This window comes from Accipiter gentilis, chromosome 21 (genome assembly GCF_929443795.1).
Source record: "Accipiter gentilis chromosome 21, bAccGen1.1, whole genome shotgun sequence".
Classification (NCBI taxonomy): Eukaryota; Metazoa; Chordata; class Aves; order Accipitriformes; family Accipitridae; genus Astur; species Astur gentilis.
Window position 1 is genome coordinate 11,196,477 of NC_064900.1, and position 19,294 is coordinate 11,215,770.

Below are 19,294 nucleotides of genomic sequence, written 5' to 3' on the forward strand. Positions count from 1 at the left end.
CCAAATTTTTTCTTTAGGTGATTTAATCAAAAAAACAATCTCATGCAGCATGCAACAAGGTGGAGTTTTCTTTGCTAGTCCAGTAGGTTACTGTCGTTTAAGAAATATGCATGTCTGAGGATGATTTTGTCCCTGCTGCCTTCTCATATACTCACTTTGAACAGGCTTGCGGGCAACCCTTTCTGTTTATTTCTGTGCTGAACAGAAGGTTTGAATCCAAAACTTTCGGTCAAAATGCCTTGAAATTGGGAGTGTGAGAGCTAGTCAGTATCTTCTCTTCCAGCCTTCCCTTAGATAAAGCTGTAATCTTCCCAGGTAAAGCTGTTACGTAAAATAGACAAATATGTTTGCTGTTTGCCTGTATACTGAAATGATTAAATATCTGTGTTGAAATGAAATGCCTATTCTAGGAGGGAGATGAAAAAGGGGCATGTACCATAGCACATGCTTCTTATGCAAACTAGAATGTAATATAGTGGCTAAAATGCTGAGCTGCATTGTCATAAAAGGTAATAACTTGATACTAATGATCCTCAGATTAAACCTCTACATAAGAAGGGGCTATTTGTGGTTGTAGTACTGCAGGTTCTGATTTTTTTATAATTAAAACTGGAAGATGGTGTTAAGACAGGGAACAAGATCTGTAATCTCACTGAGAGCCAACTGATCAGCCATCCTCCTATTTCTGATGTTTGCCCAGCAACTTCAGCAGAATGAGTTCTACATTTATGTCTCTTGCAGTTGGTTTTCTTGACTATGAAGAGAATTTGTTTGCTGAAGTGAAATGTTGCCTTCCTCTCTTTCTATTAGTATTACAGGGATCTCGCTTGCATTTTGTTAGGAGCACCCATTCTCTTGTCAGAATGAAATTCTTTACTGTTTCTTCACATTGTGCATCAGGAGGCAAGATAGGCCTGCATGTTCTCAGGTTATACTTCAATGTGTGGGTGTTTTTCTGTCCCTTTTCTGCCATTCATATTGCACTGAAAAAGCATTAAGAGCTGAGAATTTTTTATAGTAGAAAGATAAAAAGTTGAGGCCCTCTTTCTGCAAAGTGCAGCGTACAATATCACTTACTGCAGTGGGTCCTGAGCAGGTTCACTGAACTGTCTCAAAGCAAAACCAGCATTTTGAATTATTGTAGTTTAATATTAAAAATTATTAGTAATCCACATTCAAATATTATTCACCATATTTTAAACAGCTTGCAGTAAAATGGATGTCCTAAGCATGTTTTTTGTGGTGAGGCGGATGCCACACTGGTGGTCTTCCCCTAATTTTAGGGCTTTTCAAGGCTTCCAGGTCAAATACTACCATGTAATGCCATGCCAAAAAAGATCAACTATGAGAAATAATGATTAATTCTTGTGTTGGTGAACTCAAAATGCTGCACTTGGAAGCAGGTCAGAAAAAAATTAGCTGTGAAAGCAATTCCCTGAAGTGTGGTGTAGTTATTTACTGAGTGCTGGTGCTGGCACACCAACATCTGTTTAGAAGGCTAGATTTGATCTCCAGACTCAGGGTCTTACTTCTTTTTTCTGACTAAAGAAAGTGAAACAAGCAGTGCCTGTGAGGACAAGTGGTCCTCTTCTATATCTAACCAAATGGGAAATGCTGCCCAGGCTTGCTTGGAGAATTTTATTTAACCTTGACCACCAGAGTTCATGTTTTTAAGCAACTGGTATGTCTTGTTCACTTAGTCACATAGAACACTGGGCATGATAGACTATTAGCTGTGGACAATACAAACGTAGAAGACAATCCATGAGCCTAATCTAAGGAAGAAATTCTGTATTTGCTTGTATCCTGCTGACTTCTAAATGCCTGTTAAGTGTTTCTTGCATGAGATTGCTTCTCTCAAGTAGGGCTTTCTGCCAGAAAGATCTAAAAGTAGCTGATTTAACTAACTCCTTAATTTTTTGCTTCTTTTTCACCCTTCCTTTCTGTCTTCCTTGTGTGCTACTGAAATATTTTCTCCCCTGTTCATTTAAAACCTAGATCTTATCAAATACTTCCCAATTGTCAAGTACTGAGCCTGTAAAGCACTGTGGGAAGTCGGCACTCTTCCAGTTGGCAGAGGTAAAGTGATACCGATTAGCGTCACGATGGGAAGATGTGTGTATCTTTTCCCCAAAAAAGTATGAATTGTGTAAGGTCTGCTCTAGTATCAAATTTGGTATTTCCAGATGCATATATTAGTAAATAACAGAATAGCAAGAGAATGAGGCAGTGGCAGTGGCCCCAGGGACCTAGCTTTTCCTTATACACTTGTTAATGTGCATAGTTTCTGGGAGACAGCACAGAAAAAATTACACTTCTTTTTAGAAGATTAGCCTTATAACTATAATAAAACAATGCTCAGGACAATAGCAAAGATGAGACAATGGCATTCTTCTTCATGAGAAGCTGGTTACCAGGATTCAAAAAGTAAAGTTTTGGTTATAAGCACTGGAAGGTGCGTTGCTGAGTTGGAGACCAAGAATAAGAAAAGAAAAGTAGACTTTGAGGAATCTGTATGTAGAGGTGGACGTTGAAGCAGTGTATTAAGTTCTGAAACTGGCAGCTGTCAGCAGCAATCAAGAATACTAGGTCAGGTTTCCCAAAAGTCCTAGAAATTCTCTGTGATTCTTAAATATAATCTTGTAGAGGTCTCCTCTTTGATATGGATGAATTGCCCAAAAACCTTTGAGGCTTGGTGTGCAAATACTATTCTTCTTGATGATTGAAAGATGAAAATACATGCTGTATTCCAGGTAAATAAGGGAGGATGCTAGCACCTTACTCATACACTTTTTTTGCTTGGGTGTGGGTTTTTTGGTTTGTTTGTTGTTGTTTTTTTCAAAATCACATCCTGTTTCAGTGAGGAAAATGGTTCTCTGGATCCCATCTAGTGGCATCCAGCCATATATTCTTGCTAGTGAGGTTAATCGCTCTTGGAGGGAAAAAAAGACAGATTGAAAGCACTGAAATAAAAATATTTTGTGCCTTGTTCCATGGATAGTAATGCTACTCTCTGATTTTATAGGGACTTAGATGGAAGGAAACCTGCCTTACCCTACAGGCAGTCCATGGCAGTAGTAGAGTTTGTGGGTGTATGCTATGTTGTCAGCAGTGCCTATGCGCAAGAGTGATTATACCTAACTGTGATCAGTGATCCGTAAGGGCATTTGACTCTTGTAGCCCTGGGACAGCAGAAAGGGTGGTAGTATTTAGTCAGGGACCCCAGAAGTTTTTGAGGTGTACTCTTACAGGGCAGCAGCAGGCTTTGAGTAGTGCTGTTCTGGGGTAAGGCTGTTGCTGAGTGCAGCCTGACTTTCAGAAGTCAGCATTGAAAGTTGTGATGTGACTGTGAAGCTTGCGAAGCACTAATTTGGGGGAAGGACAGGTGCTTGTCCACAAGAGTGCAGAAGAGTGAAGCTAAGTCTGGCAGCGTGATGTTTGCATGTTGGACAGGTTTCCGTGATCTCTTTCTCGGTGATTGCTCAGATGGATTCCTACAAAATGAATGTTAAAGGCGCTGACTCAAACTGAGAAAAGCATGGCAGATGTGCTAAGCTCATTCTCCTTGTCTCTAGCACTTGTAGGACATCAGTGCTATTGGTGGTGGGGGGTGTTCCTCCCAGTTTTGGAGTTCTCCATAATGTTGGATTGTAATTGGATAAATAAAATGTGAGAAATTCAGCTTAAGTTTTCAGGCAGCAGTTCAGGACCTGGTTTGGAGCATCCCAAATAAACTGTGTTCATTATCACCTTGAGGGTGTCTTAGGTTTGCAAGTTCCTTTGGCAGGCATCTGTGCCATGCCGCTGTAACTCCAAACCACAGATGCTGTGCACTGGAGGGGACTGGACTGCGCTCTCCATGCCACTGGCATGGCAGGGGTCTGGCTGCCTGTCTGCTTCAGCACACCACACTGCTCTGCTGCTCCTTTGTCTCTCTGCTATGTGGATTAACCAATTTTATCTTCTTTTTTTTTTTTTTTTCTTCCCCTCTTCCCTATGCCTTCCTTTTGGATATTTCACAGATGGTGGTAAAATAAGATGCAGAAGTGGGTTAAATTATTTTCTAAAAAATTCTGAGAGTTTCTAAGTTTCTAAAAATGGTTGGAGCAGTTGCTCTGCAGTCTGAAGCCTGGGAGGCTGTTGCTGATCAGCTCTGCTGAGTCTCTTGCTGTGCCTAAACGCACGTTTTTTCTTTAGCCTTCAGCGCAGAGGCATGAGCGTGACGGGAGGCAGTGGTGGGGGTGCGCGTCACCCCCGCAAGGCAAGGAGGCCACTTCTGCTGGCTAACAGCACTAAGAAGGCTTGGCTGTAAGTGACGTTTGGAGACTTGAGCGGTAGTGGTCAGAGCTTGGGAAATGCTGCGAAGAGCTGCAGCTTCCAGGAGACAAAGAGATAGCATTGTTAACCTTTTTTGTTTATTTCCTTTACGGCAACAATGGGTTGATTTCTGCAAAATCGACTTTGTGGGCCCATGTTGGTTGACAGCAATGGAAACTTGAGTTTGGGGAGATAGGGAGAGCTAAAAAGTTGTCATCACTTTAGTTCCCCCGTCCCTAGAACTCCACCTGTTTCTAAGGAAGCAAGTATAAGAAACCTGCAAGCCTGATGAGAGATTATGGGATAATGTCCTTAAAACCAGAACATTTTCTTCTTCATACTAGTGGCCAATCCTGAGACTGATGCTTTTAATTTGTTTAGAAAAAGATCATTTCTTTGCACCTAGCTTAAAACTGATACAAACCACTTTAAAGTATTGAAGAGGATCACGGCCTGATACAGGAGAAAGATTCTGCAGAATAATCAGCTACCTGCTTGCCAGACAGCCTCCCATAGTCTGAGGACTAGTAAAGGTTACCAAAGGCTTAAGGGCTCCTACTTCACTTAGGTTTCATAGCATCTTTTCTATGTCCTATAGGACACCAACAAGCAGTGCCGTAGCCTGGCAGGAGTAACCTTCTTAAGCTATGACAATGAAAAGATTTTGCAATCAAACGTCCAACTAAGCTTTCAGAAACACCACCAGCTGGGTTGCATCCTGGTGTAGATTTCATGTTTAGCTGCTGGAGTCTGTTCCTGTGTGAGAGAGCATGTGCTTCAGTTCATCGTACTCTTCAAAGGGAGTCCCGACAAGCAGATCCCCAAATCTGCAAATACCTTTTAGTGTCCAGTGGTATTAACCACCGGAGCAATTGTGGAGCAAGGTTTTATTTGTAACAGCATGCACAGCTCTGCACTTCTTTTTCAGTATATAATCTTAGGAATGAATTCTGAGAAGAGGGAGGAAACAATCCATTCAAAAGCTGTGTGGTAAACATAAAAGAATTGCGCTGGTAAAAGAATGTTGGGTTTTTTTGATCCCCCTCTGTTTTTTCTTTAGATTTCTTCACGTACATCCCATTCAGGTCCTTCTGATTTAACAAAACAATGTGGAACATCAGCATTATTTCAGCTGGCAGAGGTAATATTAAAACACTGGTGACTAATTACCACAGGTGCAGTGGGGTGGAGAAGTTAATGATGTTGATTCCCATAGTCTGGAAGACAGAACAGTGCTACAGTTATAATTACACTGTTGCTTATAGAAGCATAAATTATCGTGGCTTGGGTGCCGTAAGTCAAGATTTCCCTAGACTAGCCATCAACTTGGAGATTTCTAAGAGTGTGCTGCATCTGAGAAGTACCAGACCCTGGTGGCAAAAGGGACTTTCCAATCACAGTTGAAATTGTTTCAAGTCCTTGTTCTAGGGTTTGGGGTTTTGACTGTTTGGTTTAGCCGGGGGGGCGTAAGGAGTTGAGAGGGCTGGATTAGTCTGTTACTCAGATTAGGGCATTGCCATTACAAATTGCTGTTAAGGGTCATTAGTTGCTTTCATTTATTCTGGCTTTTCATGCCTACCGTTTTTTGAAGTGGGGTCAATAACTTCTGTAGAAACTCTGCTATTATACTCTCAGCAGATCCTCTTTCTGGGAACAGTTAAAACCAATGGCCTCATATTGAAATGTTGTATTTCTTCTATTTCTAAGCTTTTTCTTTTTTTAAGCTTTCCCAATCTTAAAGACTGTGAATTGCAAGTTTATTTAGAGCTCACAAAACAGAAGTTGCTTTTTTGTAGCCACATCTGTGACCCTCTGTACTATTGGCTACTGCAGAAGAAGCAAAGGTATAAAGAAAAAAACCCAAACCATTGGTGAGGGGTGTGCGTGTTGAATTCACAAAATATTATTGCTGTCCAATAAGATGCATTTTAAAGACTGACCTTTAGCTTTTGAAAATCACAGGCTGTGTTTACATTGCAGTGCAGTAAAAAAGTCACAGAAGTACCAAGAACCCACTTAAGCATAGTTGCGGGGTTTTCCTCTGTGTAATTTAACCTGCTTCCTAATAGACGCTATGCTGCCCAAGCTTCGTTGTTTCCAGTGCTCAACCTAGCTTGACCTGAACCAGATCAGGAGTTTCTACCCTGTGCAGCAAGAATTTCAGAAACTTAATACAAAGCATTCCGTCATTGGTGTTAGACTCGTACGTATACTGTTGTAAGATATTTCTATTTTTCAAGGAAAAAATGCCTTGCTGATTTGAGAAATCTAAAACTGACCTAAAGAGAACCCAGTGATCTGGAGGGTACATCCATACTGACCACATGGCCTGTGGGCTGAGCTGCAGGGTAGGGAAGCTCCTGATATCTAGTTCAAAGCAAGCCTCTTCCATCTGTTTTTGCTCCAGGTGGCTGTTTTGTTGACATTCATTTTAAAAACAAAATAACACTGAGAATTCAGCTTGGGGGCTTTGAGGGGAGAGTAAGAAGAAGAAAGCATGTCTTCCCAAGCGCAATTGCTTGGTGCTGTGAAGGACTACGCTGTGTAGCAGTGTCAGTGTAGCTTACAAGTGATCCAAAACCAAGAGGACCTCCCAAGTCAGTGCTGCAGGAACATGGCAGTTTAAGGACTTTTTTACAGCTCTTTTTTTTTTTTAATATTGCTGTTCCTCAGACAGTATGAGGGTTTTGGTTTCCATTAATGTTATCTTCAGGAGGAGATAACCATGGCAACCAGTGCTGCTTTGCAGTTCTTTGCAAAATAAGTCTGTGACATGAGAAGAAAGATTTGGAAGGCTTTTTTACTATCTTCCAAATTATTTCACACATTCAAGTAAAAGAAAATAATCTCAATTACTGACATCCACTTAACTTTTTTTCCCCCCTCCTTCAGGGCCATTTGGAAAATGGAGGAAAGAATGATATAGGGATATTTGGGAGTTGAAGGGGTTATGGATATGAGATTTCAAGTAACGTGTCGGTGGCAATAGTGAGAGATACTGTATTGTTCCATTGCATTTGGGGTATTCTGAAAATCAATCTAGCAGTGGGTTTCCAGGTTATAAAAAAGGCACTTAAAGGATCACAGAAACACCACTGAGATCAGTTGGAGTCTCTTTCTATTAGAGCTGTACAACGTGCCGGCCTTATTCTACTGCTCAGCTATCATCATGTTGCATCAGTGTCAGTAGGGCTTCAACATATTTTTCAGTACTGTTCTTTTAGCATAGTTTGTTTTCCTGAACTACGATGCCAGAGAGATTCCCTGTGTAATGCTCCTTTTAATACAGGTAAGTAATGTTAATAGTTGGTGTTTGTTTCATTGCACTGTTTTTAAACTTGTTTTAGATGTGCCTTGCTTCAGAAGGAGTAAAAGTGAAAGAACCTGGGAAAACAAAAGTGGAAGCACCGGAAGATGTGGGAGAGGAAGTTCCAGAAGAAATGGAAGTAGAAGAACTGGAGAACACAACACCACGAGACTCCTGTAAAGGAAAAGTAGAACAATCAGAGATGGAGAAAATGCAAAACCGGGATGAGACAAAAGCTGAGGAATCACAAACTGCAAAATGCAGAGATTTTACTAGTCTTGCAATGGAGAACAGTCCTTTTGAGAGAAATGATAACACAAAAGATCACATGTGCTGTTCTCCAGAGCTTTCAATGGCTGACATGAATATCCTCGGGCTAAAGCCAGAAAAGATCAAGAAGAAAAAGAAAAAAAGTAAGCTGGACCGGCACACAAATGAAAAATCCACCCCCAAGAAACAAAAGAGGCAGTCCTCAGAGTCAGACATTGAAAGTGTAATGTATACAATTGAAGCTGTTGCAAAGGGGGACTGGGGTGCTGAGAGACTTGCAGAAGCTCCCCGCAAAAAAAACCGCCCTGTCTCAAATGTGAAGGGAAGCGTGTTGGATACAAAATCACCAAAGAAAAAAGTGAAATCGAAAGAGAAGAAAACATCAAAGGAGAAACCCACGGAGACCACCAAAGAATCAAAGCCTCCTGATTTCCTTACTATTGCAGCCAGCAAGGAAGTACCATGTGAGGCTTCTGATAACATTAAAGTGGAACCACTGACCCCAACAGAGGAGGTGGTACCCCAAAGCTTACCAGGACAGGTCAAAACTGAGGACAATGACTGTGTTAAAAAGATAGAAACCTGTGGCTCCAGGAAATCAGAGAGATCTTGCAAAGGTGCTCTTTATAAAACTCTGGTGTCAGAGGGCATGCTTACATCTCTGCGCGCTAACGTGGACAGAGGTGGGTGGCTTTGAGTTTCATTTACAGCATGGACCGCAAAAGCCTGCCTGGAGTGGGAGGAAAAACAAAAGTCCTTGTTTAAGCTGGAGTTTGAGCAGTGTGTGATGGGAATGCTGTGTCTGGTCACCTGAGATGCTGGGGGCAGGTGGAGGGGATGGACTCCATGGTCCAGGGCAGATGGTCTGGAGTCCTGCCATCTGTGTTCCTACTTACCTCACAAACTGTTAACCTGTCCCTTTTCATCTTTTTATGATCTGAGATTTAGCTTTTTGGCCAGAGGCTTTGCTGGTTAATTTGTCAGCCTGCTGATAGGTGTATGCAGGACTTGTGTTGTATGTAACCCTGAACAATTAGCTTGTTTCTATATAAACAACTCTTGTGGTTGTGAGCATGGTTCTCAGTCCTACAAGAGGCAAATGTGTTGTGCTTTTGCTTTGATTGTTAGTTTTGCTGTAGGTGGTGAGCGAGAACCCTTTACCTTGTGGAAGGATGAATTTGAGATAATTTCTGGAAGCTTTCAGTGAGATGTCTTGAAATGTATTTTTCCGATTAGTAGACTTCTATGTGTAAATAGAACAGTCAGAGAGGAAAAATATGTTTGTTTATAATTTTAGGGAAGTTTATTACTCTGAATCTAGTAATCTCTTTCTGCTCCTTTATACCTCGAGAGATCCTGACTTTAGAGGTAGTATAAAAAATGGGATGGGGGTGGGAGGTGAGGAGGAGGAAATCATTGCCAATATCATCATTATCCAGCCTAAAATAAATAAATACCCTTCAAGAAGGTCAAGCATCAGAAGTTGCAGTACTGAATGGGTACACCAGTTCCTTCTGAGCCCGCTTTGTTTTGGCACATTTTTCTAAAGATGAGAAACAATTTTCTGCCTTCATCCCAGGAAAAAGAAGCTCAGGAAAAGGCAACTCCTCAGATCATGAAGGATGCTGGAATGAGGAAAACTGGGCTTTTTCCCAAAGTGGGACAAGTGGGAACAAAAAGCTGAAAAAGCCTAAGCCAAAGGAAGAGTTTGTTTTCGGGTAAGTTGCAGCTTAACACTGTTCAAAGTTTTAGTTAGGTCAGCCTGATAACTTAAGAGTGAATCGTCCTCGTTGCAGCCAAGTGAACTGCATCCAACACCCAAATAATCACAATTAGACAGAATTCTTCAAAAGAACAAAACCTGCTGGGATGTCATGCTCTAGATACCTGTTTATATACCAAAGTAATTCCTTTGAGATCTTTCCTGGTTTACACTACTGTAAACAGATTTGAAAAAGATTATTTGCTCACCTCTGAAAAAAACCAAAGTGCAGTATTTACCTGCTCAAGAGGTGGTGAAGAGGATTACTTATATTTTCAGAGCACGTCGCGAGCAGTATTTAAAGTTCTATGTAGGTGTTCAGTCATCATAAGCAGAATTAGAAAGACTAGAACTCTTTGCCCGCTTGGAGAGATTGCTTACAGAGGAAGAGTAAACAATGTTCTAATATTGGCAAATAATTATGATAAATAGATCATTTTTCCATTGTAGAGACAAGATATTTAAACTGTTCATGTACACCCTGAAGAAATTAAATATATCAGAAGAATAACTAATGATTACAAATGCATTAAAATTTAGCAAGGCCACACATAATTAGTATTCTAGTATATGAATAACAATTTTTGTCGGAGTATTGCAGATCTGTTTAACTGCAGGCATAGTTGTTAAATCTACTTAGCCATTCATACTTACTTGCAGATTCTTGAAGTCTCCTAATTATCTGAATTCAGAGGGTGAAAATGAATTAAAAAGGAGTAATTTTCCACACTTCCTGCTTTAAAATTGTAATATGTTTCTTCTGTGCAGGCTTGTGGTAGCCTTTCCTATAACCTATGGGAAATTTAGCTGCAGCTCACTTTACAACAAAGATACTAAATTGATGAAAATCTCCAAGTCTTGCTTGCTTGGAATAGCCAAGAAAAATTAATGGAACACTTCTTGTATTTTTAGTGCATTGTATATAAGTTTTGTAAATATTTTTTAAATTTAAATTGAAAGCTTGAAAACTTCTCTCACCTAATGATGTGAAAATTGAATGTATCTCCTAGCTAAAAAACCCCTGTAGTTACAAATGGTTTATTCAAAGTAGCTAGGAAAATTGTGTAAGTGGTTATTTCATTTGACAAATACTGTTCTACCATCATTAGCTGTCTGGATGGAGAAGATACATACTCACCAGTCTTGCTTCTTGATTTAGTCGTGTCATTAATGAGTATTACTTAGTGAATTCTGTAAAGGCAGAACGGTAACTTGTGGAGCGTAAGTGCTGGAGAAGGTATCCATCTCCCTGTTCATTGCCATACCTGATCTTCTGGCTACTTGAAGAGCTGGCTTTACCTCTACCTGCTCCTCTTAACTCCTTCTGCTCCCTTCAGATCACCTTTCAGCCTCATCTTGTGTAAGTGGGTAGCGGGGAGGGTCCTCACCCCGTTGGAATTATGTCCTTCTCCCCACATCCTCCTACCTCCTCCATCCGTAGCTGCCCACACGTCCCCGATGGTCCCTGCCAGGTGTGCTGTGTCCACGGGCAGCCCCCTCCAGTGCCGAGCATATCCTCTGGCAGGACTAGGCTGTACAGCTTGAAGACCTCAGCTCAGCTCCATGTGTCTAACCAGGCTTGTGAGATGCTCTGAAAATTCATGACAATGTGAATGATTTTTATTTTATTGTTTGTTTTTTTTAATAATGAATCACTGACATAGGGACAGCAGCACCCTCCGCTGCCTCCGTGTCGCACAAGCTATAAATTACTAGCCAGGATGGCAGCTCGACTGCTTTCAGGGTTTGGGCCTTCCCAATTAGAGCTGCAGCCCTTCCTATGCCCTTGGGGCAGGTGGCAACAGGCAGCGGGAGAGGAGCTGGGGGGGCAGAGGATGGAATTGCATGACAGCTGTCAGAGCAGAAAATCAGCTTGTTTTGTGGTTGTCAGGGAACATCCGCATGGGAGAGAAAGGTAGCAGTGCTGAGCACGACTAATGTCAGGTATCTTTGTGATTTCAAAACAAAACAAAACGTGTGCGCGCGCGCGCGCACACACACACACAAAAATACCGCAACAAACCAAACCAACCCCACCATACACGCAGTCTGCCAGGAGCCGAAGCTGTATTTTAAGATGGAAGATTGCTTACCGAAAGAAGTAATGATTACAGAGATAAAGTGAGGTATCATTGTGTGTAGCAAAGCTTTCAGAATGCAATTTGTTTGAAGTGCTCCTTCAGAGAGCAAAGAAAAATGCCATGTTTCTTGTGATAATTCCAAGCGTACAGTGTGTAAGGGCCATCCCTCCAACAGTTACGCCAACTTTTGTCAAGTTCAGGTTTTCCATAGCAAACAATTAAATATGAGTAGAAAATGTCACTGTTCCCCCATCATTGACAGTGCTATTTATAATCTGCCTAGCTGTGCACACTGCCTTTTATTAAAATACAATTCTTTCCTATTCTCCTGCCTGGCTGCAAAAATTTGCTGGAACAGAGCGCTTATGCAAGCCAGCGTAGTCATTACAACCGGAGATGCTATGCCATACCACCCTGTTAGAGTGGTTTGTTTTTATCTGGCTATTAGGAAAAACAATACCATGTATGTGAATTTCTTGAGTTGTAGGCAACCTAGTTACAGTCATTCAGGTTGGTCTGAAGCATGAGGGATGTTGGGTTTCATGAAAGCATGAGCTAGTTGCATTTTTCATCTCACAACAAATAAAATATGAGAGGAGAAAATATAATCCCCCAGAACAAATACAAAGCTAATTCCCACCCCAAAGCATCAGGTTTTAGAATATCCCCAGAAGATTGAAGAGTTTGACATTTTCTTCTGGCTTGAATTGTTGTTTCCATTCTGGTGTAAGAACTTTTATGTGAAGTTATTTTATTGGTTTGTTTATTTATTGGTTTTATTGTCTTTTTTTCATTCCCCTCACAAAACAGACAAATCTCCTTTATGAATCTGTGCAGCAGAACTAAATGTCACCAGTATGACGCTGATTTATTTCTTTTTTCTAATTTAATATGTGCAACTAATGTAATCAATTTGTACTGAGTTACAAATGCAGAAGCTGGAGCGTACATTCTCATCCCAAGTTTAGATTAGTATATACTAGTTTGATGTTTACAGTGTGCGTGCATTTATCTCTTTCCCACTCTCTCTATGTAGATAGGTGTGTATATACGCACACATGCTCCTAAACAATATTTTTTCTCCAGAAACAGAGTTACATTTAATTTGATTGATTTTGTTTCCCCTTTAGCTTAGCAAAGTTGGAAGAAGAATTTGAAAAGAAATTCAACAGCCTTCCTCAATACAGTCCTATTACCTTTGACAGGAAAAATTCAGCTGTTCCGAGGAAAAAGAGAAAGGTTGGAAGCGGCTCATCCGAACAACCAAAATCCAACAAAGGTAAATTACCATGTGCAATACATTCTTAAGGAACAACAATGCTATGACAAGCGCAGGAATTTATACGTTCTTACTTTACTGTTATTTGTGAAAAGTTTGAAGTCAAAAATATTTTTCTAGCACTGAAGTTAGTTGGTTCTCACCTGGGTTAGTTTTCAGGCTGCAATCTTCACTCCTGATTTTCATGAGGAGTAGAACTGGTTAGAGTTTGTACATGAAATATATTCCTCGTAGCAAGCAAATTTATCAAAAACATAAATATTTGTAAAGTAAGTGAATTTGACGAGTTTTCCCAGGAGAAAATGGGGAAAAAATGGCAGACGATCAAAAGGTTACATTTTGACATTTTTCAAAATGTAGTTTTATGCCAGTTTACATTTCACTGTAATTTTAGGCTCTGTAAATTAAAACATAAGATACCAGAGTTGTCTGAAGGAAACATTTGGATATTTTTTTTCACCAAGATTCTAAGTCTCTATCATAAGTTTGGAGCAAAAATGTCCTGACACAATAAAAAAGGTTAGAGGACAGGAAAACCAATTCCATACCCAGCTTTGTTGCTGATGCTCTTGAAGGGAGAAACTTATGACATATTTGGCTGTTTTGTATACAGACAACCTGTGACACAGAGGTGATAGAGAAGTGAGAATATGGTAGGGAAAGCTGCTTTTAGACTGTGGCAGAAGTACTGATGCATACATACAGAAGGATCAGAAAATGAAGGAATGACGTACCAGTATTTCTACAAGACAAAAGGATGCTCAAAAGAATCCTCATTATGCACAGTGCACAATGTGAAGCTGGTTTCCTTTTCTGATACTATGGTAGTTCCACTGACTGACAGGTTTTCAGATCTAATATGGCTATTTTCACCAGGTGACCCTGGATTAGATCTATGCCTTTTGAATGCTTCACAAATTACACACATGACAGTATGCAGGATTGAGCAGCTGTTCTTTTCTAGTGCATGCCAATTTTGGTATTGATTTTTGTACTTATATAATTAGACGTGGAAGTGTCGCTTTTGCAAAATTAGACTTCTGCTAATACCAAGTGAGTTCTGACTTCAAATGCCTTTCATTTTTTTATGCTATGTATTTGACAGAACTTCTTCAACGAGCATGAATTAATTGCTTTACAGTATGATAATACAGTGGTTAGTTAAGCAACATCTGTTGGGAACAAGATCTCTTCATCTACCGTGATCTGGCAGTTGAAGTTGTAATAGCAGCTCCTTGGATTTCTCGCTACAGTATTTACCTGTTCAAGTGTCTGTATGTTTAAAAAAATTGCAGGCCCTACATTGTTTGGGAATGGCACACTAGAATGCTACCTCAAGTCAGGTAGCCCAGAATGGCATTCTGCTTTTGGCTAGGTTCATATGCAAAAGCTTAATTTTTATCCCTGTTTGCATCACTTAAAGAGCTTTGGAATATATTTGGCCGTGCCTCAAGGGAAGGTCAGAAGCATAACTGCAGGCAGGTTACAAGCCTGATGTAAGTAGTTTTGGCACAGCCCTGTGGAGGAGGCTATGGAGCATTTGCCCTCTAGCTGACAAAAAGGCGTCTTTAAACTAAGCCGGCTGATTTGCACTGAAGCAGATGGTAAACAGTCACATGAACTTTTCCACTGACTGAGCGGTGGGGTTGCAACAAGCAGCCCCAGGGCAGGAATATCTGATAGTGACACTGTTGTTTCTGTAGTGAACATCTAACCGCAGCCCCAAACTAAATCCAGACAGAGCTAGTGATATCTGCTCCTAATTTGAACCAATGTTGAATTTGCTCAAGTTACCCCGGCAAGCTGTCAGCTTGTGTCAGTCATTCCAGCTCCCTGGAGAGTGAAGTTCAGCTCTCAAGAAGTAGCTAAAAAACTTTCCAACAAACCATTTTTCTTTTGGAAAAGAAAGATGGCTAAAAAGTAAACATTCCATGTCAGTGGGTCGATTTTAACTTGTTCTGTTTTGTTCGGATGCTTAAAATTAGGATGTGAGCCGTGGCTTTGAAACAACCTGAACCAAATTGCATACAAGCAAGCTTACTAGCTTAATAGGGAAACTGGTCCAACTGAGCCAAACATTCATTAAGCTGAATCCTCAATTTAATTTGTGGTGTACTGACAGGCCATTCAGCCTTGTCATGCTGTGGCTTGCCTGTGAACTGTGGCGAGTCCAAAGATGCTTAGAGAATACTGACCTCCAAAGGTGTTAAGCATACAGGTCTGCATACCAGGCTTCCGAAAGTATTGCAGGAAATGAAAATGAAAATGTTGTTCAAAATGGTGGAGCTTGGTTTGGAATGGTTCTGGGTTTTTTGAATTATCATCGTTTTTTGTACCATCAGAATTAAACAAAAGTAACATCTTACTCTTGCAGTGTGATGAGTGTGAACCATGAAGGGTCAATATAGTCTATGGGTGTGACTGTTGGGCTGTAGGAGACCTTAACTTTGTTCTGCTGTGCTCTGCGTTACCGTGTCATGTGGAGTTGTTTCTGCTGCTTTGCTCTTCCTTGGGATTGTCTCTGTCTGTAAGGTAATTAGAAGAGATGTCCAGCACAAATAGTGCCTGCTAGTAGTCGGGGCCTCTGCATGTTTCCAAACGCCAGATAATAATCACTAGGGGCAGGCTTAGTAAATACTTTTTAAAATCATTCCCTGCTTTTTATGAATGAGCACGTGCAGGATCATAAACTTCCCAGGCATTCTCAGTTCTCAGATAAGTACTTAATTTTTGCAGTCTACAGATCAGTGCCTACTAAATTATATATAAAATCTGCACACTGAACCTTCCCCGGGATGTTACATGAATAAAAATGGAGAAATATTTTTGTTTGTTGGTTTTGGGGTGTTCCCCCCCACCATAACTAGGGCTGTATGCCTTAATATGTTTTATTTTGGAGTAAATGGTGCCAGATTGATTTTCTGTCAAATGTCATTAACCTATACCTACAAGAGGCCTGATCAGCTACCTAACTCAAACAGCCAAGAGTGCCAGGATATTTTCTTACCCCTAAGTGGAAAATTGTGCTTGTCATGTCCAGTCCTCACTTCAGCCAGTTCTTTTCATATAAAAACACCTGAAGAACCCTGTAATGTGAAAGCTGTTTCAAATGTACATATATAAGGGAAAATTTGAACTTTCTTAAATGAGCGACAATTTTTTCCCCAGAGCTTTCCAAGTTGTCCAAATTCTGCTTCTCCTGAAATTAATGGGGTCTTCTGTCAGTAAGAGCAGGATTGAATAAGCCATAATGCTTTGGCAAATTCTACCTCAAGCATTTTGAACTGGGAGTGTGCATATAAAATAATAATAATGTCATAAAATGGCTGAAAAATACAGCTACACTGAATCAGCGCAGATGGCCTGCTCTGACATTTGCTGGAGCTGTGACCGATTTCTTTTTTTTCTTCTTTCCAATGGCATATGTGCCAAAACATCCCACCACACAGAAGTCAGCAGTCTGCAGTGAGTCACTAAGCCGCTTGTATGCAAAAATGAGCAACAGGCATAGTCATTATTTCTGCCTTGTGCTGTGAAGAAATGCTCACTTATACATTAAGCACTTCACTAAAGCTTTCATTTTGGGAAGGCAGGGAGAGGAATGCATAGTGTGCTTTTATTTCGGAAAGGGATTGTCTACAATTTTTTTTTTGTCTGTGGCCTCTAGGACTAGAAATAAAGCATCAACTTAAAAAGGATGCTTCTGTGTGGCATTCCTCTCGGTCTTAGCTCAGGGGTTTTTTTTGCTTGGATCAAAGCATTCAGATGCCTGGAGATCGCATGCCGTAGTGTTCCAAAGATCATGACCTAAAAATACAGCATCTTCCTCCTGAGAGATGCAGAAATACACAGACAAAACTGTTTGTCCTGGTTTTCTTATGATCATGTTCAAGCGTTCTCTATTTGATCAGGCCCTTTAAAATAGGGAACTTTGTGGGAACAGAGGGAGCATATGTGCAGAAATGTGGAGGAAATGCAGTTATGGTTCATTATGTATGGTGGGTTCATTTTGCCTGCTGCTTTCTGGAGCAGCTGCCGTTGGCCATAGCAAGTATTCCCAGGAGGGGATCCTTACCACCCTCAGTGAGCACAATGGACAAGCCAGGGATTAGCAGGTGTTTAAATCCTGTGGCAACTGCTGAAGTGCGAGGGAAAGGAAGAGCCATGTCAAATATTTCCAATAGAGAACGAGGAGCAGGAGAAAAGAACTTTACGCTTGCAGATGGCTGTACAACAATAGCATGTAAACTAGCATTAAAAGGTTTTTTTCAACTTTATATATGAAATCACATCCAGGGTCCGCTGCCTAACAGCAAGCCTTTTAGGTTAGTTAGTTTTTCCACTTATGGATTTTGTCTGGATTGAATGTTGACAAGTGGCATTTGTTCGAAGTCTCAAGAGTACTCGCCTGCTGTCCCCACGAAGCAGGTGTAGCCCGGCCCTCCGTCCTGTGAGCTCCTGCATGGGTGAGTGTGCCTAAACTGTGACCCTGGGGAAGCCTGAAAAGGGATATTAGTTCTATCCCAGCCAAAACCAGCACTTGATCTCAGAAATGCCCCCTTGTTCAGCCTTTCCTACATGCAGATGTCCTCTCCGGTGCAGACTGCATTTTGCCTTCTCCATATTGGTTTAGTTCAGTTAATTTCTATTAAAAGAAAAGCTCTGGTTTTCATACCTGAATATGCCATGCACAGATCCTGAATTTGGTAGTTCATTGGCTTAGGCCTTAATCTAAAGGCAGGATGGGATATGGCCATTTTCGAAGAGCTGCCAGATAGTCTATTCAGTAATTACTAGACAATTTGTATGTGTAAGTGTGAGAATGATTGATTGTAATTTGGCTTTTCACAGAGCACAGTGAGCATATCCTCTAGTTTACTCTGCATAGTGCAGGCAGGGAGTGTGGATGAAGTTTCTCATGGAGTCAGAAGTTACATTCTCAGGTCTGAGTATGACATGTTGACCTATTTAGCTATTAGCCCATCTTCTCTTTCACTGCATTCATGGCCAAAGGGTATTCAAGTGTAAATGGGCACTGCCTTACAGGAATAACAGCTAAAAGGGTAGGAAATTGGACTTTTTCTTTTGAAAAGGCAGCTTCTCTTGACCCACTGAAGTCAGTGTCCTTGGATTTTTCATTTGGGAACAAAATTTTACATGGAAGTGGTGCGTGCCTTGGAGTACCCTGCATGTCACAGGTACAAGCTTATGACAAGGGTGCCTTGGATGGTAGAAAAGAGGTGAAAGACATGTTTACCTCATGCAATGCTTGCCATCTTTCTTTCTTTTTTTTTTTTTTTTTTTTTAATTTTTCGTCTCAGTTATTCTGCTTAAGAGTTGCTGGCACTGGCTGACAGTCTGATACTGATTGAAATGGTCGATAGCGTGCAGGCTGAGCTGTAGAAATGGAGACTTCTGTGATACTATGTAATGTGTTGCTTATTCCAAGCACCTGCAAAAATCACTAATTTTCTAATTTTTTAAAAACAATAAAAACGTCATAAGAATCATCTAGTTATGTACCTTTGCCTCTGTCTTCTTGTGGAACTGTTGTGGGAAGACAGTTGATGTGGATGAAGTGTTTGACCTTAGTTTTCAGAAAAGCTCGGTCTTTTCACTTAGGCTTTCCCTCAACCTGCCTGAGCTTTTTCATTCCTTGTTTGGCATTTTTATTGTACTGACACTAGACTGCTTTTCCAAGTCTGTGATGCACTCGGGAAGCTATTGTAAAATTTGCACAACAACACTTGAATCAGTTTGAGTGAATATGGCCTCTTTTGTGGAAATTTCTGATGTTTTCTGTACAAGTTCTAGTGAAGCTATTCAGATTCAAGCTGATGTTGTCTAAGATGGTGTCTCGCTTGGACTTCACTTGGTTTGTTGTTTGACTTCTAGGGGTTTGGGAGATGATTAATCTTTTCCCAAAGTTTTGATTTCTTCAGTAGTAAAACCCAAGTAGCAGTGAGCCATAAGCCAACATGTACAAATAGGGTTTCTGTGCCTGCTTCTGACTGGATTTTAGCTTTCTCTTAGTAATTTTCAATATTACTCAAACAGCCTAGTGTCTATGAATGGTTTTCTCCTCATAAGACTAGATCCTTCTTCCATATGCTACACACTTTTCTCCTTCCTTCCCTGCGTATAGAGAGTCAGCGATGGCAAATGGCAGATGCGTGATGTAGACTTACCTTGATCAGGTGTTAGTACACGGTTGCAGTTGTGTCTCAATAGCCAATGTATGTGTCTGGTTCCTTTTAAGGATGAGGAGGAGTGGAGGA

General features: G+C 40.7%; 1 protein-coding gene across 18 annotated transcripts in view; it reads left to right on the forward strand.

Moving 5' to 3' along the window:
* The window catches only part of BBX (BBX high mobility group box domain containing), a 148,110-nt gene that overhangs the window by 110,558 nt on the left and 18,258 nt on the right, over positions 1-19,294 (forward strand). For 15 of the 18 annotated variants that reach the window (XM_049824627.1, XM_049824635.1, XM_049824633.1 and 12 more), the window contains 4 exons: positions 5,378-5,458; positions 7,665-8,577; positions 9,474-9,612; positions 12,868-13,016. In XM_049824627.1, the coding sequence (XP_049680584.1) occupies positions 5,378-5,458; positions 7,665-8,577; positions 9,474-9,612; positions 12,868-13,016 (1,282 nt within the window). The remainder of the gene's footprint in view (positions 1-5,377; positions 5,459-7,664; positions 8,578-9,473; positions 9,613-12,867; positions 13,017-19,294) is intronic. The other 3 variants (XM_049824640.1, XM_049824644.1, XM_049824641.1) reach the window with 2 other exon arrangements.